The sequence below is a fragment of the Mangifera indica genome, chromosome 9 (assembly GCF_011075055.1).
Source record: "Mangifera indica cultivar Alphonso chromosome 9, CATAS_Mindica_2.1, whole genome shotgun sequence".
Lineage (NCBI taxonomy): Eukaryota > Viridiplantae > Streptophyta > Magnoliopsida > Sapindales > Anacardiaceae > Mangifera > Mangifera indica.
The window spans coordinates 12058765-12080563 of NC_058145.1; the positions used below are offsets into that span (position 1 = coordinate 12058765).

General features: G+C 32.1%; 2 protein-coding genes and 1 long non-coding RNA gene across 5 annotated transcripts; 2 read left to right on the forward strand and 1 right to left on the reverse strand.

Moving 5' to 3' along the window:
• Positions 1–3471: 3471 nt before the first annotated feature.
• Positions 3472–6245, reverse strand: LOC123225143. Of its 3 annotated transcripts, none has more exons than XM_044649014.1 (3): positions 6135–6245; positions 4490–5878; positions 3472–4078 (listed from the first exon to the last, which is right to left on the reverse strand). In XM_044649014.1, exons 2-3 carry the CDS (start codon positions 5770–5772, stop codon positions 3826–3828), a joined length of 1536 nt encoding a protein of 511 aa, XP_044504949.1. In that variant the 5' UTR covers positions 5773–5878; positions 6135–6245; the 3' UTR covers positions 3472–3825. The 3 variants fall into 3 exon arrangements, with proteins under 3 accessions (XP_044504949.1, XP_044504947.1, XP_044504948.1); XM_044649012.1 differs by having other exon boundaries at positions 6130–6227; XM_044649013.1 differs by having other exon boundaries at positions 4490–6199.
• Positions 6246–15475: 9230 nt separating this feature from the next.
• On the forward strand, positions 15476–16012 carry LOC123225145. Its single transcript, XR_006504106.1, has 2 exons — positions 15476–15650; positions 15791–16012. It is a non-coding gene; the product is annotated as an uncharacterized LOC123225145 (long non-coding RNA).
• A 603-nt stretch (positions 16013–16615) lies between these two features.
• LOC123225146 (cell division control protein 6 homolog B-like) lies at positions 16616–20796 on the forward strand. Its single transcript, XM_044649015.1, has 17 exons — positions 16616–16951; positions 17085–17187; positions 17290–17510; positions 17661–17735; positions 17814–17923; positions 18168–18274; positions 18388–18447; positions 18817–18890; positions 19098–19148; positions 19244–19293; positions 19419–19542; positions 19669–19758; positions 19876–19938; positions 20027–20122; positions 20247–20336; positions 20487–20585; positions 20683–20796. Exons 1-16 carry the CDS (start codon positions 16628–16630, stop codon positions 20517–20519), a joined length of 1671 nt encoding a protein of 556 aa, XP_044504950.1. The 5' UTR covers positions 16616–16627; the 3' UTR covers positions 20520–20585; positions 20683–20796.
• Positions 20797–21799: the final 1003 nt, after the last annotated feature.

Below are 21799 nucleotides of genomic sequence, written 5' to 3' on the forward strand. Positions count from 1 at the left end.
TGCGCTTGAAGGCCATTAAGGGATATGTTTTGGTTAAGAGTTGAAGAAAAACCACATTGATAATCAGTAACATTGGTAAGCTGGTGAAGATAAAAAGAGTCAAAAGGACGAGGAACTCTTTGGATTCCTGGTTCCATCATGTTGAATGGAGGGTTCATTGTAACAGTTGCTGGCAAAGAAGTTTTGCATGAAGACTAGTTCTCCATCGAATGTTTCAGTAATCGCAGGTGGAGAATCATTGGTGGTGGGTTCGAATAAGTCCGGAAGAAAGTAATTGAAATAGGTTGCAGGTTCTTCTGATACGGTGGAGCTAGCTGGGGTGACGGCAGCAATGGAGGTTTGTGTGGTATTGATTATGTACTCTTAAAGCACAGATTTTGAGGCCTTTCGCTTTTGTGTTTTTTTGTTCTTTCTCCCAGAAATCTGCCTTCTGTTTGTAGCATTCCAGTGGGTTTTTATGTCACTTTCAGTTCTTCCAGGAATACCTTCTCTACATGGTTGCTTTGCAGAAAAAGTAATCAATATAAATCACATGAAATTTAAAGGCCTAAAATAATGTTGAAATAAATGTGAAAGGTCACAAATTTAAGGCTTGAAGGTTAGATCCAGCCAGCCTTATGGTTTTCCCATTGACCCATTACAGAGATTCAAACAAAACCCTACACACTTCCTAAAACAAGCAAATGATGCTAGATAATATATAGTAACACATAGATATATATACAAGAAAATTACCTATGGTTTATTTGGGGAAGATATTTCTCTAGAAAATCCAAAACCCCAGTTCTAGAAATGAAATTTTAAACAGAAAAGAACTAGAAAAATTGAAGGACATGAATGAAACCCTACAAAGATAGCCAAAGGTCTAATTCCTGAGAAAGATGATCCAACACATCCTAAATGTGCAACAAAGATCTTTGCTTTATGGATTGACAAATTGACCAGGGTTTGCCATGTTTCAGCTAATTAGTAATAGATATCTGTCTAGGTAGATTATTAGGATTTGACTTAAGAGAGTAGAAATTTTAATACAATTTCATTCTCTCTTTTAAACTACTTTCCTCTTTTGATGATGACACATCTCAGAAAACTTTCGCACAAATTCTTGGGTTAACTCTGGCGTCTCAAACAAACTTGGGCTTGGGCTCATCACGACATTGATTAAAAGAAGAAAGAAATTCATTCCCAATTTGGGTAATTAAGTCCATTGTTGTAGCCCATTAACTAGCTAAGTGGCCTGAAAGAATTAAACACAGTACTAAATGCAGTTATAAGAAAAACAATCCTACAGGAAACTGACAAGATGTTTGGATTGGGAATAATTTAAAATAATCTTTATAACTTACCTTTTATTATTAAAGTTACAAAATAATGTGATAAATAATATAAAATAATTCGATTATTATTTTAATTTAAATATTAAAAAATTATTGAGATAATTTTAATTTTATTATATATTTACCCTTGTTAAATTTTTAAAATAAAAACGCTAAGGGGCCATTTGGTTCCAGTTTTTTACGATTACCTTGATAATCTATTTTTTATTCCCTTATTTGGTTTATCAGTAATAAAATATTACAGTAATCTTCTATTACCAATGTTGACTTGACAGGTAATATAGGTGGTAATCTGATTACCACCTTCACCTTAGGTATTTAAAGATTACCAAGGTAATATTGATTTTATTATAATTATATTATTATTTATTAATTTTTTGAGATAAAAATAAATTTATTTTTAATTAATATGACAAATAATATAAAAAATATTTTAAAATAATTATATTCAAGGGTATTTAAATAAAATAATTTACTAGTAATCTTTTATTACCTTTAATCAAACACAATGATTATTTATACATATCAAATTTTATCAAACATAATAATCATTTATACCTAATAATCTTCTAAGTAATCTATAATTTTTTTATTTTGATACTCAAACTAAACGCTCTCTAACAGTAAACTCTAAACCTCTATTGTAACTATTTCACCCTCACTCATAAAATTCTCATATTTTTAATTAAAATTACTGGCCACCCAAACTCACCACCTACCAACCCCACACAGCCACCACTATTCCACCACATATCGCCCGCACAAAATCATCCATTCCTTAATGCCTACTCAAAATAATCTTATTGCCACGGCAGTGAGATCAAAAAAAGATTAAGGTCAACAAAGTGAGACCAGAGGAGATGAAAGTTAATAGAGTGAGACTAAGAAAAAATAAAAGTCAACAGTGCGAAACTAAAAGGGGACTAAAGTTAATAAAGTGAGACTAGAGGAAATGAATGTTGATGAAGTAAGATAGACAATAACTTTCCCTCCACGTTGCTAGATTTTTCAATGTAATCCCATTATTCTTGTGTATTGCAATTGCGCCACCCACCCCCCGTCTTACCAGCGCCCACCCACTTTTATTATCATATGATGGATGTTAATTTGTTTTGCATAATTTTATTGAACTTGTAAGTGAAATTGGTGGATGAGTATTCCACTTGTAAACTTCTATACATACTTAGAGAGACAAAGAGACAGGTGTAATGGGATGGGAGTGAAGAGAGCCTTGGCAGTAGTTTGGCTTAACACCATCTTTGCACGTGACAAATTATCATTTTGGTTTTGGCGCAACTCAATCCCGAGACCAAGATCTATAATTTCGGCATTCCTGAACCCATGTCCATGTGGTCACCAATGCTTTCTTCAGTGTCTTCCTCTTATGCGCACATGCACAAATATAGCAGAAAAAGTAAAATAATAAAGTTAGTTCTAACTTATTATTAAATAAAAAATGGCATCAAATGGGTTATTTGAACCATCAAAGTTATCTTACAAAGAAAGCCTTTGGGCTTATATACGATAATATAACTGCCTTTTTATATCACCAAATAGACTGCAATGGATGCTTTCAATTGTTATTTGGAATTAGAAACAGATTCATGTAATTTCAACTTTATCTTTCTATGATTTTGAATTTTTTTTACAACTTATGGGTTATTTGATTGAAGAGATTGAAATATTATTTTGATAATATATTTTTTATTATTTATATTATTTTAATTAATTTATAAATAATAAAAAAATTATTTTTAATAAATTTTACCAAATAGAATAATAAATCATTCTTTTTAATTTTTTAAATAGTTTATCTTTTAACTAATGTTTTACTCTAAACTAAGGACACCTGCAGGGATGTTTGGTTAGGTGGTGACCTCAGAGACTTGAGTGTGGAGGTGGCAAAATGTGAACCACGCTTCTTATGGTCTTTCATGCAAACAAAGAAAAAGAGATAGTTTGTCACACTCCTAAACGTGACAAGACAGTGTGTGAACAGGCATATGCACAAAGGTGCAGACGCGTGCGCGGTTGCGAAGTAAGTGCGCAAGAGCAGCGCAGCGTCCGAGGCATAGAGGTGCGCAGGGCACCGATTGCCCCCGTGACAGATAGAATCATAAAAAACACGAGGCTCTTTGCCAAATTTTACATTTGATTTCCAACAGATATCAACAAATGTTTAATTACAATTTGGAATATGATTATGTCACCAATAAACTGTGCAAAGCAAAAGCACAAACCCACCTAGCAATACCGCCCACTTCCACCGCTTCAGCTCGCAAATCCCAACATGCACTCCAAGTGAGAACACGCTTAGCCTATCACCAATTGTCCCCGCTGCGATCACGTGCAACCCTGTTCCCAAACACCCACTATCCCTCTCTCCTAGATGGTGAAAAAAATCAGCAATAATATTTATTACTATTCTATTCTATCTCTCAATTTGGCTGGCTGTACTTTTGTTGTGTATCTGTTTTGAGAATTTTGTTTATGCTTCGTCTTGGGTGGCACCTGTCGAGTCGAGGGGGAAACACGTGTCCTCTGCACCAGTGTTCCATAGAAAATGGGCGTAATTAGCCGCGTAATAAGAGTTTGTTGGGTCCGCAGCAATGGCTTCCAAGAAGGTCTCTTCAGCTGCCCCAAAATCCTTCCTCACTCTCCATAAAAAGCTTGCGTATTTGTTAAATGCCTCTGCATCCGCTGGCTCCACTACAATCGCTCTCTTGAAATACTTCTCCGCTCTGCAAATCACAAATAACATAACAGAGAAAACAAGTCAACATCTTCTTTTGATTAAATATTAACTGCTGATCAACTAGAACACTTCATAGTTTAAAAAATCAAATTCAACAACAGATTTTTTAAAGGGTCTAAAGTAGGTGAAATGAGGAAGATATTTCTTGTGAAAGCCTGTGAAGTCACGCCCAAAGGTGATAACATGACGACGAAAACACTTTTCCACCACATATTTCGCTATCAAAGTTGACCCAAATATGAACAAACGACAAGTTTCATAAAATTGACGCTAGCCTTTTTTCAGTATAACCCAGAGGATATTCTAATAGTAAAACATCAAGATTCAAATGGCTGCCACTGAAATTCAGTTAAATTAGACAAATAAATATAGAAATAAAAGCAGAAGATATTTATACCTGTCATAGTCATGAGCAACGAGGTAGAGAAATTGAGCATAATTCGTGAGAAGAAGAGGGTTGTTGGGCTCTCTTTGCAGTCTTATTTGATATACAAGCTCTGTTTTGAAATAATCTGCATAATTATCGGATTCAATATCGGCCTTGACAGGTGAAACGAATCTTAGTGACTCATCTCTTCCTGAAGCTTGCATTTGAGAAGCTTCATCCTGAACTGAATTCCACAAATTCAACTCATCTTCTTTAACTAATTGCTCTGGCCCCGAGTCTGCCTCTGTGCTCGTCCCAAGAGAGGACAACTGTGAAGCACCGTCAGGCACAATTGTTCTAAAATGGTCAATCCGGTCAAAGCCTCCATCCCCATCTGTTCCGCTCGCCATCGGCCGGAATTTCCCGCCGCCGCCATTGTTATTTTCCCCGATTGACGTCGTTTTCCCACCTGAAGAAGATACTGAAAACCTCTTAAGCGATGAAGAATCAAAACTTGAATTCTTCTTATCCTCAACTTTAATCACAGAAGAAACTTCAGGTGGAGAAACTGAAACTGCGAGTGCAGTGTTACTAGCCATTGAATATACTGTAAAATTCGCTAAAAGTATCATAACATACACCATTAAAATTGGTGTATGCGAGAACACTTGTTGAAACAACCACACAAAAGAAGCGTGCATCTCTCTCTGAACCCTTACGATGATCCCTTGTAAATCTTCATAAAATAGAATCTCTCTCATCTGTAAAGTGAAACTATGAATCTCTCGGATTATAAACACCATAGATGAAAACGCTTTCTTAACTGAACAATAGGCTGATTCCCCTGCTTCCATAAACCCATCTTGCCATTTTAACTTTCTCTTTATCATTCTTAGCGACAACGGAAGGTCCACGCTGTTAGCCTTCCGTTCAATAATCGCCGGAGGTTCATGGACATGCCAAGCAGGCTCTACGCCCTTACCGTTATCGTCACCATCGCCGCTTTCATCCCTATCATCTTGAAAGCGGAAAGCGTCCAAGCTGGCACTGCAAGTTCTTAATACGGTGGGCTGAGGTTTTGACGGTGGATACTCGTAAGACTGGGACCTGCGGAGCTTCGTTAATTTTGCTCCGAAGAGAGATGACCGGTCAAGTCTCTGCAAGTACCGGCACGCGAGAGTTGAACCGTAGTTACAGCGTCGTTTCGAAGAAGGTGAAGAGACTGCCGAAGCTAGCGTTTGAGAAGACGACGGAGAGTGAGGAACAATCGGCTGTGACCAATGCAAACATGGGCTCGCTAACTTTATTCCCATTCTTCTTACTGTATCAAAATTGTCTCTTTTGATGAACAGGAATCCGAATTTTTTTTAATTTTTAAATCAGATCCATGGAAAAGCTTCAGCTTTGCTTTCCTTTAACCTGAAAATGAACAAACAAATGAGGAAAATGAACAGATAACAAAATTTTCGAACCAACTCGTTTACTTTCACAACCATTTTTCCCGAAAAACACGAGAAAAAGCAGAAGTTAAAAAATCAGTTCTGACTTCCCAAATCGAGACCGGTTCAACCAGTCAAGACAACCGATATTTCGGAAGTGGATCCGAGAAATTGTAAATTTCAAGAAAGATTACGTAGCAACACTGATTTAAATGGAGTTCAATGTTAAACCTCACTTGCTCGGATCAAGATCCGGTGAAGACTTCCAGTGAAGACCTGAAGCCAAGTACAAACCGAACGTCACCTTATCCTGAATGTGAGAACCTTATGAGTCTTATATATTAGAGTAATTCACAGAATCCCACCCCATGTTTGGTGTAAAAACAATTTTTTACCCGTAGTTGACATTAGTAGCATTTTCCCACCCAGATTCTAACTCCATTTACAGCTGAAGTACTATAAAATATACAATTATGTACGATCTTAGTTAACTTTCTGTTATTACATCAGTATAAAATTATTTAAATATTTATAATTTATAATTAACGTACCTATTTTATTCACCGGTATATAAAGACGACAACAGAAAATGACAATTTTGATAGAATTTTCAGAAAAAAAAAAAAAAAAGAAAGAATTTCGTCATTCAATGATTTCAACAAAAGTCTGCAACTCATGGTGAGTGTTTACGGGATGAAATGTGAGCGGCAGAAAAAACTCAATCCGGCAAGAAAACAAACGCCTTTCATGTAAGGAATAAAAAACTTCTCTTGGGCTAATTGTCAAACACCCAATGTGCGCATAATCAAGATACCTAAATAGTTTCTCTGGTAAAAATCAAACCACCATCATCCACAGGTATACCAATTAACTTAACTTTTTTCTGATTTCAACCAAACAACTCAATTCAAACTCAATTAACATCAATCAATAAATACAAGTCAGATTTCACAGGAGCAACAAATGGAAGACAATGAGGATGAAGAACAGTTATAGTGGCAACAAAGATGATGATTGAAGGTGACGAAATGGTGAAAATGATTGACAGTGGTGAATTTATATGTGGATGGCTACGGTGAAATGATGATATCGAGTTACATATGATAGGTAAAAGATCGACAAAACAAAGATGAAGTTATTAAAAAAATGAGTTTAAGGTCAATAATATTAGAAGGAATAGTAATCTTTGAGAACAATTACCAGAATCTAACGAAAAAGTCAGTAATTATATATCGTTTTCTTCAACGGTTGAGAAATTATTTCCCATGAAATTTTAAAGACACGTTTTTTTAAAAGGTTGTTATAAGACAGAATCTATGAGATTTTTCATACATATACCGGTAGTATAGCACAAATATCATAGTCACTTTTTTTTTTTTCAAATATTTTATAGATAACAAGTGATTATGAAATAGTGAATTAGCAGATAACGTTCATGAGGACACGTGTCATAGTTATGTTATACTATTTTTTCATTATGATTGTATTTACAAACTATACACATCATTTTTAATGACTATTAAGACATCCTTTATACACTTTCTTTTGTTAGTTGATGAGGTTAAATCAGTAATTTCATGATGTTTCAAATTTCGTAAGTTTTATATTAAGTGTAGTCATGCATAAGTAGTTAAGAGCAATACCATCTCTTTGGATAGTGGGCGTAGGTTATGGAGTGATGGATAACCATTTTAAAAACGTCTTTATTTTCTCCATTGCTAACATTGAATTAAGCTACTGATTTTGTTCACCATCATCTACCTATGGAAGAGCAGTCATACAAATTTGTGTACTTTTCATTGATGTAACATAAATATAAACAATAAATTATGTTATTCAAATTACAACTAAGCAATTTTTATCAATTTGCAGGTAAAATCCAAAATTTTATTATCATAATATAGAATTATAAAATCTTATTTAAAGAATTAAAAACAAATGGGAAAATTGAGCTTTTTCAAGGTTTGAATAAAATTATTTTATACAAATAATCATAGGAATTTCTATATTTGTTTAGCTATAATTTTAATTATAAGAAAGTAATATTATATGTACCCACTTTAAATATATAAATATTATATAATTATATGTATTATAGTATAATTTATTGTTATTTTATTAGTAATTAAAATTAACTAATTATATAATAATAATATAAAATATGTATCTAAAATAGTCATACATAATTTTATTAATTATAATAACTAATATATTAAAGATTTTATAATCTGTCGAAGTAAAAAGAAAGTAAAATGGAGGGTGTAAATGTAAATTCATGGCATAAAGTAACACCTGCTCTAATTTCTATATATTTAATAATTTGTTCGGAAGATGACAAGAATATAGAAATTATGAATATCTAGTCATAGCCAAAATGAAGGGGCGAGATTTCGATGGTAAAAAATAAGAGAGGTATTGAGTTTTTTCGCTCAAATATGGATATATTTATATATTTTATCTCATATTTTTTATAATTTAAATATTTTTATTAATTTAAATGTTAAAATATTTAAACTATTTTTATCTTTAATTTTATAAAAATTTTATATGGTATATAATTTATTGTTGTGTAATATTATAATTTCATATTATTATATTGTTTAATATTGTAATTTTATTTTATTATATTATTTAATATTGTTATAAGGGAAATTAATTAAAATAGATACCAAATTTACCGTTTAAACTTTTTTCGATAAGATTTATCAACTTTTACTTTTTTAATCAAATAGGATTTTTCATTCAAAAAATACCCTTCATCCTATTTCTTTTCATTTACAACAGTTTTCACAGATTAAACTTTTATATTTCAGAGTATATGAATTAAACTTAATTTTTCTATAATGATAAGATTTACAGATAAAAACAGATTAATTTAGGATATAATAATTGATATTTATATACCTTTACAAAATGATGAACATAAAACGATACTTTTTTTTGAGCGGATGCAAAAATGTGCGAAAATATAAAGAGGTGCATGAAAATATGAAGAGGGTGCGTCAACTCCGAAGGGGTGCATCAAATCGTAAAGGGTGCTTCAACTCCAAATGAGTGCGTGAAATCGTAAAAGGATACGTTATTCTCTTAAGGGGTGTGTGCATGCATAAAGCAGTACGTGAGATCCTAAAAGGGTGTGTCAGCTTCTGAAATAGGTGCGTTAACCTCTGAAGGGGTGTGTAAAAGGGTACAACAACGCTGAAAGGGTGCGTGAAAGGGTGTGTCATAACCTGAAGGGTGTGTAAAAGGGTGCGACAACGCTAAAAGACTACGTCATAACCTAAAGGGGTGCGTGAAAGGGTGTGACAACGCTAAAGGGGTGCGTGAAAGTATAAAAGGTTGCGTGAAACTATGAAGAGGTGTCTAAAATTGTAAAAAGGTGCGTGGAATTGTAAAGAGATATGTAAAATTGTGAAAGGGTGCGTGAAATTGTAAAGAGATATGTGAAATTGTAAAAGGGTGCGTGAAAATATAAACAGGTGCGTAATAATGATAATAATATATTATACAATATAATATATATTTATATATAAAATAATATATATATATATATATTATATTATATTATATTATATATAAAGAGGTGCATATAAATGCAAAGGGACGCACTCTTTTGCATTTCCCCGCATCCTTATATATAAAAAATATATATTATATATTATATTATTAATAATATATATAATATAATACATATTTTTTATATTTTCACACACCTTTTTTATATTATACGCATCCTTTTTATATTTTCACACACATGTTTATATTTTGACATACCCGTTTGTATTTTTATACACTCATTTGTATTTTAACGTACTCGTTTTGTATTTTTATACACCAGTTTTATATTTTTATGCAACCGTTTGTATTTTTACATCCCCTCATTTGTATTGTTATACACCCATTTGTATTTTTATGCATCCGTTTGTATTTTCACGCACCTCGTTTGTATTTTTACGTACCCATTTCACGCACCCCTTCATATTTTCATGTACCCCTTTATAGTTTCATACACCATTTTACATTTTTACGTATCCTTTCATATTTTTACACACCCCTTCATAGTTTTATGCACCCCCTTCACATTTTTACGCATCTTTTTACACTTTCGTATATTTTCGTATATTTTTGAAAAAATGCACCATTTTGAAAAAAACATGCACCCTTTGACGCACCCTTTGACACACCCCTTTAGCATTGTCGCACCCTTTCAGCGTTGTCATACCCTTTTAGGTTATGACGCACCCTTTCAAAGTTCCACACCCCTTCAGCGTTGCCACACCCTTTCACGCACCCCTTTCAGAAGTTGATGCACCCTTTTAAGATTTCACACACCCGTTACGCATGCACGCACCCTTTAAGAGAATGACACACCCTTTTATGATTTCACACACCCCTTTAGAGTTGACACACCCTTTTATGATTTCATGCACCGCTTTGTAGTTGACACACCCCTTTATATTTTCATGCATCTCTTTAAACTTTCATGCACCCCTTCACATTTTCATGCACCTCTTTACACTTTTGCATATTTTTGCACCCACTCGAAAAAACACACTGTTTTATGTTCATTATTTTGTAAAGGTATAAAGTATAAAGGTATACAAATATTAATTATTATATAATAAATTAATCTGTTTTTTATCTGTAAATCTTATTCATTACAGAAAAATTAAGTTTAATTTGTATATTCTGAAATATAAAAGTTTAATCTATGAAAACTGTTGTAAATGAAAAGAAATAGGATGAAAGGTATTTTTGGAATGAAAAATATCATTTGCTTAAAAAGGTAAAAGTTGAGAAATCTTGCTGAAAATGTTTAAGGGGTAAATTCGGTGCCTATTTTAATTAATTTCCCTTGTTATAATGTACTTGAAATATTAATAGTTAAAACTATAAATAAGTTGATTAAGATTCAGGTTTGGATTTAAAAACACACAAAGAACAAGTTAACGTTAACGTTAATGCCAAGACTTGACGTTAATATCAACCAATTCTTCGTGTATTTCTGAATAAAAGACATATGAAAAATGGGTTAGCGGGAACGTCAACCCGTTCTTTGTGCATTTTTTTAATCCATACTTGGATATTTGTCAACTCATTCTCAGTTTTAATCATCAATACTCCAACTACATTATAACAATATAAAACAATATAATAATATAAAATCACAATATTAAATAATATAACATAAAATTATAACATTAAATAATAGTAAATTATTTTTTACATAAAATCATAAACACGAATTTTTATAAGGTTGACGATAATGATAATTCATATATTTTAATAAATAAAGTGGTGAAAATATTTAAACTATAAAAAACATGGTATAAATAAATAGGCAGACCTATTTTGGGATAAAAAATTTAATATCTCAAAATAAAATCTTAGAGCAAAACTTTCATGTATGCATCAACATCCATGAAGAATATAATTGAGAGACGACCACTAATAATGAGTCTATTAGAGATCAAAGACTCATAAAAAATAATGAGAAATCAAAGGGAACGAAGGCTCCAATGGACACGAACAACTCATATTGACTTAGTAAGATCTTTTCGATGAATAATAATTTTTCGATTACATTATTTTTGGTTGAGAAGATTAAATATTTATTGGAGGGTCTGATCAAAGTTTCTTCTTTTTTTTGGGTAATAAAGAATGCCATATAAGTTAAACGATTTTTTAAAAATAAAATTAATTATATCAAATAAATCAAATTCTAAATTCAAAAATTCAATGTATGATTTTACTGTTATTTAATTAAATAAATAAAAAATTTAATATTAAAATATTATTAAAAATATTAAATTCTAATCATCGTTAGAACCGGGATACCAAGGTCAAAGTCACTAGAAAGGGACCTTTCAATTAAAAGGTCAGATTCGTTTCCACACTAAGGCAATCATTCCAGACCAAGAATCAATGGCGCCTGGGCGCCCACAATTGCTAGACAGGCTGGCGCGCCATAAGAATTTATGTCCCTTCCTACCTCGGCGTCTCTCTCGAATTGATGGAGATATTTTCGCCTCCCAATGGCGTACCTCTCTGTTTTCTCGTGTTAATTTAGATTAAATATTATATTATATTATTTTAAAAAAATAAAAAAAAAATAAAATTTACTTTATAAATTATTATTTTAAAAAATATCACAAATATTTTAATAATTTTAAATATATATTTTTTATTATATTATTATTATTTTAAAATATTTTAATTTATATTATTAATATATATTATATTATAAAATATATATCTTATTATATAATATATTTATTATATTATATTAATTTAACATATTTTATAATATATATCATTTTTACCGTATGATATAATATATTATAAAATATTAATAATTATGTTATCAAATTTAGTCATATTCTGGAGCTCAAATAGCCAGACATTTTGTGTTTTCATTTTTCACTCCAATAAAATCATTAGACGTGATCGGACCGACTGAAAATTTTGAGATTTATGTGTTTGTAATAGAATTTTTTGTTAACTCACACGGAGTCTATCGCTCTGGGAGTTTTGTTTTGCGTAATTAAAAAAAAATCACTGATATCAGGGAAGTATTAAAAAATTAATTTTAGGGACAAATTTAAAATAAAATAATAAATAAATAAAAATTCAAATGTCGAAATATTAACACAAATATTGTTCATTCAAAATGAAAGATTTTTTTTTTTTAGCGGGTCAGCAAGCCCTAACAGAGACATAATGTTTTATTCTCTTACAATTTGAATGTATATCAATTATTACAATAAATTTCATAAAATGTAATAAAAAGATATTTATTTTGTGACAAAATTTTTTGTTATTTATCTAAAATTATCTTGTTTTGTCCCCCAAAAAGAGCATCTTTATCATCTTTGAGAATCACGTTTTCGGATAAAATTTTTTGTGATTAATTATGTGGTAAATTAAGAATGAAATAATTAATTATGAAACCTTTTTTAAATAAGTAAAAAAAAATTAATTTATAATATTAATTAATGTAATATTATTATTATTATAAATCAACTAATAACCAAGTAATTGAAAAAATATTAGATATATTTATAAACACATCAAATTATAACTAATATGAAAAGTATAGGATAAATCAATTATTATTATTATTATTATTATTATGTTGAATTAATTATATTAAACAAGATAAATCTTAAATACAAAACTAATAAATTATTAGTAGTAAAATAATTATACTTTTTTGTTAATTGGATGCCAAAAAATATACCATTTTCTTCACTAGGCCATCAAAATATGTAACACTCCCACCTTTGTTGCATATGAAAAGAAACAATATAACATAAAATATACATACACATCTTCATAAGGGCAATAACAATAAATCAATTTCTTCATCCCCATTTAAAATCACATTCACATTTTCTCCTTAATAAAATTATATGTATCTACTTTAAGTACATAAATATATATACATTTATATGTGTTATCATATAATTAAGTGATTTTAAATTAAGATAAAATAACATCCAATCATATGATAACACGTATAAATGTGTACATAGTTATATACTAAAAGTGAGTACTCTTTTTTTTTCAACTCATTTTTATTGACAAATTTTATCCCTTGACTAGATGATGCATCCTTATCCATTACCTCGATTTGTGATTCTAGAGCATCAAACAAGTGTTTACATTGAAATTTCTACCCAACTCACGAATCCTTTCCCAACTTTGTGTCTAAAACATAAAAATATTCGTTTCACTTGATGAGAATCATTTTGGTATTGAATGTGATTGACATTGACACTCGTGGGATTTTCATCAACATGTCGAGTTGCTTTTCTCTACTAAGGTTATACCATTCACATGTAAAAAGCATCATTTTTTTTCAAGTAATTCAGCTTAATAATATCAAGGAGTACACCATAAAGACCAACTATGTTATCTCCATGATTCTCTTTAGCTACAACCCCATAATGTTGCATATAAAGTTCTCATAATCAAGAAACACATTGATTCTTTTGTCATGAATCAAACGTTTACAGATAAAGGGTGTCACTTGTAACCGTATTAATATGATTTAACATAGTCGAACATAGCTGAGAAGATTAGTTCTACGGTATAACAATTTTTTTGCTCTCCAATCAAATTTTGTCTACTGGATGAGACGCATTCAATGTGTAAGAACCAGAATATTCACACAATCAAATCATAATCTTAATCTGTAACACTTTCTGTCTTGTTATATATTGATCTTTTTACTATGTTTATTTTATTATTTTTCAATACATTTAATACGATCAAAAGACATTGAATTTCCTGTAATGTTGTGACGACGACTAACGTAGACAAGAGGTGAAATTTGATCCTCAAAATCATGGTTGAAATACGAGAGAGGCCAGCATTTGCATGGGTATGATAAATCAGTCTAGTGCAGAAATAGTTATCCCCACTAAAACGTAGTCGCTAACACTAAACAAATGAAGTCAAGAGAAAGAGATAGGTAGAGAGAGTTGCAGAAAGAAAAGGCCAATTTAGATGCGTAAAACATGAGAAAATAATGAAAGAAAAACAACCCAACATCAAGCAATGGGAACTAAAAAGAGAAAGAAACATGCATCATGGAGTGATGAGTGTGATGGAACACGTTAACTGTAGCTTTCTTTTTCTCTCCCACTGTTTGGTGGGATAATTTAAGAGGGTGGTGGGGAGCAACAACTTCATGTGGAAGAGACAAGAACTGGCCAGCTAACCGCAAAGTTTCATAATGGGGCCATGGTGTAGTAAAAGATTGCGAGCTTAAACTTTTCACATTGTGAATCACAATTTCTGGTGATGATGCTTCTAGAACTAGATTGTAACCATTAATTAGCATGTGATGAAGATGTCGTACTGCATATAGATGGCTAGCTCCTGCTACTGCTTTAGCCTTATTGAAATAAATCCTCATAAATTTGGAAAGTGGAGACGTATGACAAAAGATGGAGAAACAGAAGCATGTGGCATGCAACCCGGCTTTCCTCTGGTTTTATATTGACATGTGTGGAGTTATACGAGACAGAAATTCGTTTGGTTTGAATAATATTTTATGAGTAATACTATATATATAAATAATAAATACAAATTTTTACACAAACGATGATGTATCATCATATGATTGAATATTATTTTATCTCAAATTCAAAATTACTTAATTAAATGATGACATACTATCATTTATGTATAAATTTGTATACATCATTTTGTTATTGTTTTATTACTAAAATAAAATATTACCTAAAAAATAGATGATTTATTATATGAATTAAAAGTGAAAGTATTTTTATTTTAAAAATTTAATAAGTAAAAATAAAATTATAATAAAATTAAAATTATTCAAGATATAAGTTGTAATCAAATTACTTTTTATATTACTTGTCATATTATTATTGATAATAAAAAATAATTAAAATATTTTATTTCTTAACAAAACATTCAAAGAAATGTCAATACTCAAACTAAACACCCCTTTAAGGTTTTTATATATTTTATGCCAAGTGGAACCCAATCAAACACTCCAAAGGAAGGAAGAAAACCGTGTAAAGAAATTTAGCCATAGAAGTCATGAGACTTCACGGAAGGCTAGGTTTGGCCTTTAGCATATATGAATGAAGTGATCTCATTCAGATTATTCATAAGTTAAAAAGAAAGAAGAAATAAGAATTCTGAAACCTTTGTTTTCAGCTTTTGGGCTAAGTAGTTCTCCGGCAAGTCGCTCAAATTATGAATTAATCAAAGTCGTAAGTAGAAAAGTTTTTACTATTTGATTCAAATAAACCTAAATGATTTGAAAGAAGGAGCTCTTCAAATTACAGCCATAAATATTTTGAGGGAACGTTTTGTTATTCACTTGTTTGTTTGATTAATACGGTTGTTGCAGAGAAGAGATGGCAGATTGGAAGGATTCGTGCAGCTAGACTCGATTGCTGGCATATAGAGAAGTGCCAAAACAGAAGGAAAATGCCGTGAGGGGCCTCGAATTCACGTGGGTTAAGATCGGACAGAGACATGTAGACGCCAATGCCACGCCATTTTTCTTGTCATTTCATCTTCTCTTCTCTCCCACTCACTCAATTATAATTAAAAAAAAGCCTTTTGATTTTGATCTCTGTTTTGCTTTTTTTCACACGCATAAGAGAGATTTAAATAATTGATCAACACTAATTTATTGATATATTTCGCAATTTCTAAAATAGGAGTTAGAAAATGATGAATGACATTCATTTGAATAACATATCATATGAAGAAGATATTTTATTTAAGTAAGTTGGGAAGTTCCTAAAATATCTAAGAGGGTGGTCCTTTTCAACAACTAGAAACAAATCATAATAAAGAGACTATCATTTGTTGGAATATTATTTTAATCTTAATTTAAAATAATTAATTATATGATAATATATTTTTTATGTATTTAATTATATATGTGTATATAATTTTATTATTAGACCAATTATCTTGTAATCTTGCAACCTATATAATATATTTTAATTTCTTTTGAAATTTTACAAAATTAAATATCATATTAGGGTAATTACAGGTGTTTTATATAAAAGGGAGATTGCATATCAGCGTAACCCAGATTTAATCTAACCCATCGATGGCCCAATTAAGTATCCGGCCCATCTACAGGCCCATTACTACATATACCTTTGCTTCAAAAACACAAAAACGAGAGCGCGGGAGTGAATTGGCTGCCTCTACAGTTTCCCGCGAAAACATGCCATTTGTTGTCCGCATTTCTTTAGTTCAAACCCTCGTATATAAAAAATTTTCTCTGAATCCAAATGCATTTCCCACCAATTCACTCCAGAAAAAAAGAGAATCGATTACAATGCCTGCCATTGCTAGTCAGGATTCTATCTTGGCCATCAAATCGAAGAAGTCTTGTGAGTTCGCCAGATCCAACGGTGATTCAACTCCTCAGAAGCGGGGGCTGAGATCCGATGCCGCAGCGCAGCAGAGCAAGAGCCCAACTTCAACGCCGATGAAATGGAAGTCTCCCCGCCGTAGCCTCAATTCCAGTCCAAACACTCCTACTAATGTGAGTTTTAGCATTTAATAGTCTTATTTAAGCCAACGTAAGTCAATAGATTCTTAGAACGAACTATTCATGTCAAATTGTTTGGCTTTCTAATTTAACTTATTTCTATTTACAAATTAAACAATCAATGTAGGGGATCGAAAAGAATTCACATGAAAAATTGGTTACACGCAAATCCCCGGTTAAGAAGAAATTATTTGAGAGTTTTCAAGTCAAACCAAATTGGAATCCTCAAGGCAAGTTTTACTAACTATAGCTATACTTGTTTTAATTTTATATTTGTGCATTTGTTTAGGTGTTAATTGGCGTTTTGCTTTGTTTCTTTTCTTTCTTTACAGATGTGGAGCAAATGAGTGCGGTAAAGGAGGCGCTACACGTGTCAACAGCGCCATCTACGGTTGTCTGTCGTGAGGAGGAGATGAAAAAGGTCTTGAAGTTCTGTAAGAAGCATGTGAAAGAAGAGAAGGCTGGGAGTTTGTATGTGTGCGGGTGTCCCGGGACGGGGAAATCAATGTCGATGGAGAAAATTAAACAGCATTTAGTTGTTTGGGCTAAAGAGGTATATGATAACAGATCATATACGAGTTTTATGGCTATTTTTATTGCTTTGTGATGCGTTATTTCATTATCTTTTCTTGCAAATCGTGTTTAATTTATCACTTTCATTTTTGAACATTAATGCTCATAGATTTCTTGTTTTCTCTACCAGAAGGGTATTAAGGTTCCGGATGTATTAGCCATGAATTGTACTTCACTTACAAACACATCTGGAATTTTCAGCAAGGTACAGAGAAGCGAAGGGTAATCTAATTTTTGTATGAGACAGAGATATCAGGTGCTAATATGCTAATTGTGTTGACAGATTCTTCTTAAATTCCAACCAACGAAAAAAATCAGTGGCTCAACTTCACCTTTACAACATCTTCAGAACTTGTACTCTCAAAGGCAGCCATCATCTGACTCAAAAATGATGTAAGGGTGTTTTCTTAACCGTGTGTATTTTAACATGACATTAGTAACAGAATGTATACTTACTAGCACGTGCACAGTGACAATGTTTAGCAGTGAAATTCAAGATTACACTGGGAATTTATTTGGGAAATTGATGTATATAATTTGTTGACTATTTTGACAAGTTTTAGGGCATTTATCAAAAAAAAAAAAAATGCATGCCATTGGAAGGTTGGTTCTCTTTAACCAAGTCTTGTTTTTGCAGGTTAATTTTTGCTGATGAGTTGGATTATTTGATTACCAGAGACCGATCAGTCCTTCATGATCTTTTCATGCTTACAACTTTTCCGTTCTCTAGATGCATACTAATAGGTACCATTTGTGGCATATATTTCATTGAGCTTGTCTCACTCCTTTATCACATCTATATTCTCTATTCTTAAAACTGCATACCACTTTTGCTTAGGACATCTTTGCCTTTGCAGGAATAGCAAATGCCATAGATCTAGCAGATCGATTTCTTCCAACGCTCCAGTCGATGAATTGTGAGTCATTACTTTATTTCATCATGATTTATCTAAATATGCATGTACTTCTTTTGCTTGGATTATGCTTAGCTGGAGATCTTTTTCCTAAGTCCTCTTCATAAAGCTTATTGTCACTTCTCAATTGGCTATATCTTTGAAAGGCCATTTTGTCATGAATTTCATCCATCACAATATCTCCCCAGTTTGGCACCATCATCAATTTTAAATTAGTTGTGTGAAAGAATGGAGATTCATTTGTTGTCATACTGATGCTGTTTTGAGTTGCCTTTTATTGAAATGGAATAAGTAGCTTCCATGTTTTCTTGGGTTGAATCAAAAATTCACCTTTGAAGTACTAAATGGCTGTTTTTACATTTGTGGTGCTAGGTAAACCTCTTGTTGTGACATTTCGAGCTTACTCCAAAGATCAAATCATCAGAATACTTCAGGAAAGGCTCATGGTAATTGCTTTGGTTTCCAACAAACATTTACTTGCCTTTTGTTTCATTTATTCAATAAATAAAAATGTGTTGGCATAAAAATAACCGGAGATGCTGGCCTCCTCTGAATGGCTGAAATTAAAATGACAGTGGAGCAAAGTTTTTCTACATTGCTTCTAGATATGTGCCTCTTGTCTTCTGCTCATATCTGTTATTTTCTTCCAACAGGCACTTCCTTACATTGTCTTTCAGCCACAAGCACTGGAACTGTGTGCCAGAGTGAGTCATCATACATACTACATTTGTGTGCTGCAGTGAACTATATGTATTCTTCTGTTGGGATATTGTTAATTGATTGACTTTAAATTCAACAGAAAGTTGCTGCTGCATCTGGAGACATGCGGAAAGCTCTGAGTGTTTGCAGGTTAGTGATTTATTGCATCTCTTCTTTGATTATATGAAGTCAGCGATTAACACTGTAGGCCTCCTTAATTTGAGCCTTTGACCTCAATAAAATCTGCAACCTTTACGTTCTTCAATCTGTTTCAGGAGTGCAATTGAGATGCTAGATGCAGAACTTAGAGAGTCTGCAAGCAAAATAAACTCTACATCAGTCGAGCAAGGGTCCTTTCATCAACAGGCAATTCCTGGTCTTGAATTCTTCAATTCACAGGCAATTTAAATTTTCTTGCTATTAGCCTTATATTTTCCTTAGTTTATATTGTTTGTGAAGACATTGTTCTGTGGCAATAATAAATGCTGCAATGTTGCCTAACAACTTCTAGACCACGCTCTGCAGGTGAGGGTTGATCATATGGCTGTTGCTTTGTCAAATACATTTAAATCACCAATAGTGGACACCATACAATCTCTCCCTCAACATCAACAAGTAAGTTTGGACTAACACATTAGTTTATACAAAAAACATTGCACAAATATCACATTGACATTTGCATCTCATCATTCAACTTAGTTTCAATGTCTCATGATGGCACTTCAATAACAGATTATACTTTGCTCCGCTGTGAAGTCTTTCCGCAGAGGAAAGAAAGATACAACTGTTGGGGAGGTGGGTTCCCTTCTTTTGCTGACCAAAAAATTTACTAGGGGAACTGTAAGTATAGTTTCGGTATTTGATCTTTGTTTCTTGGATGCAGCTAAGTAAATCATATGTGGAAATCTGCAAAACGTCCCTCATACCACCAGTTGGAATCCTGGAATTTATAAGTTTGTGCAGAGTGCTAAATGACCAGGTAACAAAAAATTCTTGTACACTAATTCACATAGAGCGTCAAGGCTTCATTTCAGAATGGGAGGTTGGGTAAGCCCATTTATAACATAAAAATGGAAATGATGTTGAGCCCTACTTTAATGCAGGGACTTCTCAAATTAGGGCAGTCTCGTGAAGATAAATTGAAAAGAGTAACGTTAAAAATAGATGAGTCAGATATCACTTTTGCATTGCAGGTATGGATCCGGAAAATTTAACCTTCTAAATTTTTCTGCATTCATGTGTTTCTTTTATATATATTTATTTCAATTCCATTTCTGTTTTCTTCTTCCTAGCTTTGTTTGCTTGAGCATCCATTTTGATTAATCATACTGTTAATGTAACAGGGAGTTCGTTTCTTCCGGAATTGTCTTCAATAATTTTGTTCTTAAGTTGGACTCTGGTTAATCCCTTGCTATCTTCTTTACTTGTCACCAAATATTAAGGTTGGAAGCCGATTGTATTTATGTGTTCTTATCTTCAATCAATGATGTGATAATTAGCCAAACTGCTAAAAAATGATACTGTCTATTTATCAAACAGGTGAGTGACTTGGCTGGCTAAAGACAGATACTTGGAGAGCCTGGTAAAATATGGTGTTGATTTCATGGTCGAGTTGCTCGTAGTTGCTACTGAAGACATACCAATACTAGAACAGATAAAAAAATCGATAGACATATGCAATACATCACCTGTAATTGTATTCCTTTTGTGAATTACATTTTTATTATTTATTTGATGTAACTAATAAAAGAGCAATTTCAGTTCCTTTGTATGCTCTGATGTGACTTTCTGCAGTGAGAATAAGACTCTAATTCAGCCCCATAGCAAGATAAGATTAGGCATGGCTTCTCTTTGCCAAATGTATAGTAGCATGATACTTTCATTATCTTTTAAAGAGAAAAATTAAAATAAGAGGTAGTTATATTTGTAAAATTAAAAAAAAAAGTGTTTAATATGTATAAAAAAAAGAAAAGCTAAAATAAAACTCAATCGAAAAGTACGTAACTAGGCCATGTAACTAAGTCCATTACAGACTAAATTTTTATAAAAATAAATTATAACTTATTCCCTGATAAATCAAATGAGAAATCGGTTCCTCTCAAGTCTCCCTTTCTCTGTAACGCCCTCCATCAACTTTAATGCCAAATTCACAAGCTCCAGTTGGAGCTTAAGTAAGACCTCAAGGTCTTTCTGTCTGTGCAGCTCCGGCTATTGTGTCCATGTTCTCAAATGCGCTGCCTCTCCTTCCTTAGGTATTAGCACGCATTTTTAAATCAAAAGCAATCAGTGCGCACTTTCAGTTGCTATGATTTTAGGTTGTCTGCCTGCTGAGTGAATTCGGTTAGGTGAGAGGATATTCATCGGCATTTTGAATGTTTTTTATTCTGTTTACTTGTAGAAATCGGAGGAAAAGGAAACTAATGGATTCTGGAGTATTGATTAGTTTTAATTAGATATCAATGGAAAATGGGAAAGTTTCAGTTTATTTGACGAGAATTTGGTAGCCGAGAGCGAGAACGTTACCGGAGGATTGGAGTACTGAAATTATATTTATGTGATTTATGTAAAACGAAAAATTAAGTTAGGCTTAGGGAAAAAATTAGGAAGATAATATATCAGTTTGTTTCTTATCGTTCTCCTCCGTTGTCTTGTTGCC